Below are 7,497 nucleotides of genomic sequence, written 5' to 3'. Positions count from 1 at the left end.
TAACGTAAGACGTAACGTAAGACGTAACGTAAGACGTAACGTAAGACGTAACGTAAGACGTAACGTAAGACGTAACGTAAGACGTAACGTAAGACGTAACTTATAACGTTACGTAATACGTCGCACAGTGCTTATTGTTGGCGGGACTGAGGTAATGTAGAATTGAGATGCAACAGGTGGTCGCGGCGACATGACGCTCTGGCCCCCCGTGCGCGGCCCGTGTGGTAGAAACTGGTTCGTTTAAAAAAAAACAGTAATGGGATATGATGATAAAGAAATCATGTTGATGATATAGCAATGATGATGATGATAATGCAATAACTAAAGAAAGAAATTCAAATGAAATGGTGGAAATGGTGCGTGTGTATGTTTTTTCGGACCGTAAGGCAGCCTACAGGTGAGAGGTGGGGAGTGAGCAAGGGTGCACGCGATTGGTCCCCCCAACCCCCACTGTGCGGTGGCACCTCGTCGCACCCGCCTTCCGGCGCCAAACCCAATCGGATGCACCACCTGTATGGGGCCGCCTGCCTGCCGCACGGATGGGGGAGGGGGTGCCTCTTTACGCCGCGAGGATGGGAAATCATATCCCATATCCCCGGTAGGCAGGGCGCGTGCGGCCTCTGATTGACGAGCGCACACCGGCTCAAAAACAATGTGATGTTGTTTTTTTACAAATAATGTAAAATTGTGGTGCCAATCCCACCTTTTTTTAGAGCAAGCTGCAAATGATGTGACTTGATTGTATATTTTTAATGACTCTATACTTTACCTACTCGAAATACAATAAAACGTTCTGTTAATTTTCAACATATTTTGTGAATATGTCAGTGATTGTATAATTGTAAAGATATTTTCATCTTTTCTGAAGAAAACGTATTAGCATTGACAACTATTTCATCAGATATTTTGTTGGCAAAACGTACGTCTACTATTTGACAAAAGAAAACTGTCATCAATGATCAAATCTTGATCAAATTAGACTGAACTTCCTGTCAAAAGAAAATGACAAATTATATATTCACAATCATCCGCGCGATTGTCGATAAAGGATATTTTATTTACGGTGATGAAATCTCCCCCCTCCGATGTGACGCACAACTAGACGTACAACAGACCGGTTTTAACTTCTCTTGGCTATGGCGATGATGAACGGGTATCGATTTCCCTTGTGCGAAGCGAAGGGTGCTGGTGATGCCTGCCAGCGGTAGGAGGCGGCTCGGCGCGGCTCGGGCGACCTGGCTCTGGAGCAAGCACCTGGAGGCGGCCTCCCCCCGCGCGCGCGACGAGACAGACGCGTTATGGCTCGGCCCCTCGCCTCGCACGCCCGGCCGCACCAAAGCCCCGTGTAATTGGTGCCCATCTCCCCCGACTTGTTGCTCGCGAGGCGCGGCCCGGGCGAGTAGAACGGGCAGGAAAAAAAAGGAGGAAAAAAAGACGTGGCAAAAGTGAGAGAACACGGGGAGGGAAATTACACTCGGCCGCAACATGCCTGCCCCGCCCCGCGCGGCGGTACACCTCACGAGCCCGTTAATATCGGCCCCGCAAATCCACTATACTGACTGGAACCGCCGCCGCTTCGGCGAGGGGGCAGTTGCGCAAAGTCTTGGGCCGATCACGGCGGCAGCTAGTCAGAGCCGTGAATACGGCTTATATTATTGTATTCGCCTTGATATACGGCCGGCCCCACGACAAAGGCCCCTCAGGCCCCACCGCACCGCGGCCCCTTTGTACTCCTCTCTGCGCGCGGCTACGCTGTTGCCGGCCGGCCCCGTAAGTTTTATTCAACGCCTAGCCTAATCCTGTTAACGCCTTAACGACGTCAAGTTTTTTTTTTCCACCGCTCATTTTTTGTTGTTGCCCCCTTTTCCCCCTTCTTCCTTCTCCTACGTCTCCGTGTGCGTTATAATGCCAAACTTTATCGTGGACGCGAACCTAAGTCGACCTTAACGATGACGGGCCAAACGCAAACAAGAAATTATTATTATGTTTGTTGTTGTTGTTGCGTGTATTTTTTTAATGGGAGTAGGTTGGCGGAGGGAAGGCGAGGGGAGGTATTTTATTTTGAGGCAACAAACTGTCACCCCCTGCCTGGACGTCATGGAAGTTCGAGCCCAGCTGCAAGAATGCAACCGTCTCCCCACCCACACGTAAAGCCCCTCCCATTTCGGTAAAAGGAGCAGGAAGGCAAACCTTAAACGTATAATCTTACGGCTTTAACAAAGCTACGCAAGGCTTGGGCGGGGTAGGGCGTGGCGGGACGTGGCGGGAGCTAGCCAGCCAGCCCTGCTGGCTAACCTACTCGCTATATAGCCATATAGCCGCCCCCATTGTAGTAAGTTAATTTATAGCCAGCACCGCTGGGCGGGGCGGCCGACGGGGCTAAGTAAGACTCCCGCGGGCTGCTTCTGCGTGGGCGGGTGTGGTGTGCGTGCAAGTGTGTGTGTGGGAGAGAGAGAGAGGGAGAGAGAGAGAGAGAGAGAGAGAGAGAGAGAGAGAGAGGGAGAGAGAGAGAGAGAGAGAGAGAGAGAGAGAGAGAGAGAGCGTTGTGGAGATTGGAGTGGAATTAACCAGGGGTTTCTAAGCGTCAACATTAGCACCACTTTTATATTACAGCCACTGGATGATGTGTTTGCAAAGAAGTATTGAAAAGAGCTGAGACAAGTATTCGCGAAGGATTGTCGTTCTTAAAACAAATGTGCACAATGTTAAAAATAATTAGAATCCCTAAATGTGAGGCCCTTCTGAAAGCGCTTAAATGTTTTGTACATGGCAAATGAAAGTACATCGTTCACGTATGAGCATCGTTTCTTTTTTAAGTGAGGGTACTAGGTATACTTTGTACTCACCCATGACGGTCATGTTGCTCTCCCGGTGCACCGTCTCGAACTTTGGCGCGTCGGCCGACACCTCGCACCGGTAGGTACCCGACGAGTTGAACGTGAGCTGCGTCAGCGTCACCTTGGTGTCGGACGCGCTCTTGGGCGCCAGCTGCAAACAAGGAAAACGACAACTTGAAAGACAAAGCAAAATCAACAGGCAAAGTATTTTTTGCGTCTGACACACCCACAAAAAGAAAAAAAAGGCCGAAACATGCGTCGACAGAAACAACACTCTCGATATCGCACTTTCAGAAGACCCCGAGACGGTCGCGACAGCCGCGCGCGCATGTCTGCGAATAGCGATGCGGGGCGCAATATCGATGGAGCAGGGGCTTTATTCGCACCGCGAACATTGACACGTCTCGTTAATGCGGTGCGGTGTCGTTCAGCACGACGACCGACAACGACGCAACGACGCATAATGCGTTCGCACGCACGCACAGGGCAGGCGTGGCGGGTTGCCTTGAAGATATCACGTCAAAAAATAGGAGCAAATTCCCTAACTTTCATTTTTCAGGAAACTTCCTTAAAATCAAGGTACTTTATTTCCCTAAACGAAGAGGGCCCCTCATGTTTTCTGTCCATACTTAAAAAACAAAACAAAAAACAGACCGTGCATAATTCTACCGAGCACATTTCACTGTGTGCAAAACCGCTCGGGAATTAACTTTTCACGAGCATCCCCCCCAACTACACGACGTATGGGAGAACCCGTTCGGCAGGTACTCCTCGTCCGCCTCCTCCAGCAGGAAGCGGTGCACCGCAGCCGCGCGGTGGCGGCGGCGGCAGTCCGCCCCTCCCTGCTCCCTGTTGCTCGGGACGTCCTCCTCCTCGAGCACGGACGACGGGGGGTGCGGGTGGGAGGGGAAGCTTGGTGGCATTTAGGGGCACCCGCCTCCCCTCCTTCTCCAATCTCTCTCTTGTGCCGCGCACCTCGAGAACCACAGCCAGGAAACAATAGAGTCATTACTTGCGGCACACGCCGTGCACATGCGCTCGGTCGCGTCAAAGCCTCCCCCGCACACACACACACCACCGCCCCCCTACCCCCCGCCAACGCTGACATACTACTCCACTGCGCGCGCCGTGTAGTATAATAGGGGAGAAGGGCGACCCGCCAAACGAATTGCCTGCTCGGCAAAACGGCGGCATATAGCACACGGCCCCAGCTCATGACAAAGGGTGGTAAATAGGCTTCCCCGGGGGTTTCGCGGCTATTTGAGAGGTACGGCAAGCCATATGGCATACTACTGCGGTTCCCGCTATCGGTGCAGCGAGGATAATATAGCTCAACGCGTTCTCTGTCTCTCTCACACTCTCCCTTTCAGGGTCTCTCTCTGTCTCATGCGCGCTCTGTCCGCATGCATCTCGTTGGCGTGTTTGACGTGAAACGCGCCGGAAAAGCCGCGGGGGCGCGCGCGCCAACCGAGCACACCGCCGAGGGCATGCCGTTTTAAAGGTATTCATACCAAATGAGAAAACAACGGGAAAACAATGTACGTGCGTATGTAGAGGGAGAGAGATAGAGGGAAAGGGGGGGGGGGGTAATACGTGTTTTGTGTTTTGCAACGCGGCTGGCTGCAAATACGTCGAAACGGCGTTTTCCCCCGCACCATTTTTGTTTGTTTCGAGCAGCGCCCCCGCGGCGGCGTCCGCCACATTCCTCATACTTCTCGGTAGGGGAGGGGACGCGACGCGCAGGCAGGTAAAGCAGACGGTATGAATGCAGAACAGGTCGCCTCCCTGATCACGACACGCGCCGAGCATGCTTTGCCACGTGTGCGTATACCAAGCACTGTAAAAAGGACTACTCTCAAGTTTTAGAGGGGAAGAAATCATTTTTTTGGGTTGCAAACAGAGGTTTGAATTATTTTTGTGCCATATACAAATAAAATATTATAACGGTGAACATGTTGTTGCAACAACATAAACGTAAAAAATTTGTCATTTACAAGCGTATGACACAAACATAAGAACAACAGTAAGAACCCTTGTGGATTGGATCCATCCGTGGCAAAACGATGGAAAAGAGTCGAGTAACACATGTTGTTGCGGAAATGTTGCACGCAAAATCAACAGCGGCAAACACAAATATAGTGTTTGGTGTTGCCGAGTACCGGTGACGCGCGCACCCAGCAGCACACACGGCAGCGCCACGGTCAAAATATTTGATTAATTAACCCGAGAGCGCCACTCACTCGCAATCGCTTTGGCGTTTGGAGCGGGTGCGCGGCACACGTAATGCCAGGACATCCCAACTTGACGGTGTTGCGTTACAACAAGGTGGATGTACGCCAGACCAAAGTCTCGCGTAACAGGCTTCACGAAATCTCAAGAAACAATGTTGCGCAGCCGGCATCGGCGTGGCATTGTCAAAGAGTTATTAACTTCAGAAAGTATTACGACTGGTTCTCAGCTATTTTATTTTCGGTTAGTAGCAAAAAGCCCGATTTTGGACTACAAAGAAGTGTTGTGATTTCACAGTTGCTCCGTATCGAGCAAGTATTGGGGAACAACAAAATATTTTTAACAGTGTTGTACCTCGGCACTCTAAAACACATTACACGCAACGAGTTTTTGAAGTTGAAATTGGATCTCTCGGTGGATAGTTTAGAGTCATACTGTACTGTGGGTGCGTACTATCGCGCTGCTCGTCGATAGTCCTTTGCTCGGTGCCTCTCCAACTCTAACCGAGTCAGAAAGCGTCCAGCATGTCTACTGGCAATACGCTACTTGCGGCACTATTTTGCTGCTTAACCGCAGGGGAAGCTTCCAGAAATGCGATCCCGGTGAGACAACTTTAGTAGTACTGAACAGAAGGATTTTCCACGTTCCATAAAAACTTAACTATTGTGTTCGTTTGAGGAGACATGGGCATGTCTACATTAAAGACAATAGACACTGAGGACTAGGAGTGTATCATTTTCAATGTAGACACGGCCATGTCTACTTTCTTTAATGTGGACATGGCCATGACTACTTTCTTTAATGTAGACATGGCCATGTCTACTTTCTCTAATATAGACATGAGTACCATGTCCACTTTCTTTAACGTAGACAATGTACACATTTGAGTTGACAGAGAAGGTTGTCCTGCTGTTAAGCCTGTTGTTCGTAAGCACTTTGCAGTGTAGATGACACCTTAATAAATATTACCTTTAATATTACCTTTGTATATTTAGGTCAAGTGTCAAGTGTTTTAAGGTAGAATCTGCTAAAAAAATAAACAAATTCTGAAACTGTTCTCTGTAGATTCCAACGTCTGGCGTCGCACGTCGGCCCGAGGTCCCGTGCGCCCTAAATCTGATTCCTCCACTCTTCCGACGGGAGAAAAATGATTCTGCCGCCTACCCACCGCGCTTGATCGTGTTTGGCATATCCGATTGGCTGGATGAATTTCTTCAGCGATTTCCAAGCGTTGCCACGGTTTTTGTTTTTGATCCTACGCCAGAACACATATCAAAGGTATCGTGCCAGAAACATCATTCAAGGGGCAGACCAATGAAAATGCAAGGCTCAAGGGGGGATATCGCGAAAGGTATATAAAGATACAAGTCTGCTGTGAAGCGGAATAAAGGGGTCAAGTCAATTTAGCCCCAAACTGAAATTCTTATAGCATGTTGCAGTGCGTGGTAGTCCGCTTACGTCCACCGAGTGCTTTGGAGATATTTCTCATAGGATAGGAGATATAGTTGTTTGTAAAAGGGACTGCGTCGAGTTGTCTCCTTTTGCTCGATAATTTACATGTAGCAAAAGGAGCTGAGTCGACTTATTCCCTAAGTCATCAGAATTTCAATAGAAGCAAAAATAATTAAGTGCACTTGGCTCTATGCTCTATGCTTTATGATGCAATATTAATTATTAATAGTGATAAGTTGACTTAACTCCTTTTGCATATGGTTTTAAAAAAACAATTACAATAGTCAAGTATGATTTTAAAAAATGTATGTCTAGTAACCAATGTAAACTTGACTCCTTGGCATCTTATGCATAAAATGTTAAGTAAACTCCCTTTTGCAAATTTTTCGATGACTCATCTCCTTATACTAAACCGTCCAAAATAGTTAAGTTGACTTAGTCCCATTATGCAGTGCTCGCCAGTGATATCCTTTGTTGACGTGTATTCCATCTGGAACATAATATTTTTGGAGAGTTACGTGCAAATAGTTTTTTTGATTTCCTGAAAAGTAAAGTTTTTACACTGTAAAAAAAAACTATCGTGATTTTACGAAATTTTCTCGGTTACTTTTCTATTACGAAGACTTCGTTTTTAACAAATTACGATACATCGTTATTTTACGAATTGCCTTTTCAAATCCAAAGGCCTAACTAAAAGGCATGAAATTTGTATATATTTTGTCAAATTTTATAACTTATATGACCCAAAAATTTGCATCCGATACGAAATATGTTTGTAATCTTACGAAATGTTTCGTAAATTGACACGTACGAACTATTTTCGCAAAATGTTTTTTGCGAAACATTTCGTCGAGGGGGTGCTCACTACCAGATTGGTTGTACACCTCAACTTTTCACTTTTTCACTTTCAGTTCACTTTTGTCACTTTCACCTCACTTTTTTCACTTATGCCCACTTTCACTTCACTTTTGCGTCACTT

At 47.7% G+C, this 7,497-nt stretch overlaps 1 protein-coding gene across 1 annotated transcript in view; it reads right to left on the bottom strand.

Annotated features, from left to right (window-relative positions):
* Nucleotides 1–2,602: 2,602 nt before the first annotated feature.
* The window catches only part of LOC113204345 (uncharacterized), a 244,822-nt gene continuing 239,927 nt past the window's right edge, over nt 2,603–7,497 (bottom strand). Inside the window, exons 3-4 of the mRNA XM_052268629.1 lie at nt 2,836–2,988; nt 2,603–2,683 (exon numbers count right to left, since the gene is read on the bottom strand). Of these exons, the coding sequence (XP_052124589.1) occupies nt 2,603–2,683; nt 2,836–2,988 (234 nt within the window). The remainder of the gene's footprint in view (nt 2,684–2,835; nt 2,989–7,497) is intronic.

The sequence above is a fragment of the Frankliniella occidentalis genome, unplaced genomic scaffold, assembly GCF_000697945.3.
Source record: "Frankliniella occidentalis isolate FOCC.00 unplaced genomic scaffold, Focc_3.1 Scaffold73, whole genome shotgun sequence".
NCBI classification, from domain to species: domain Eukaryota; kingdom Metazoa; phylum Arthropoda; class Insecta; order Thysanoptera; family Thripidae; genus Frankliniella; species Frankliniella occidentalis.
This window is presented reverse-complemented; position numbering and strand designations above follow the sequence as displayed.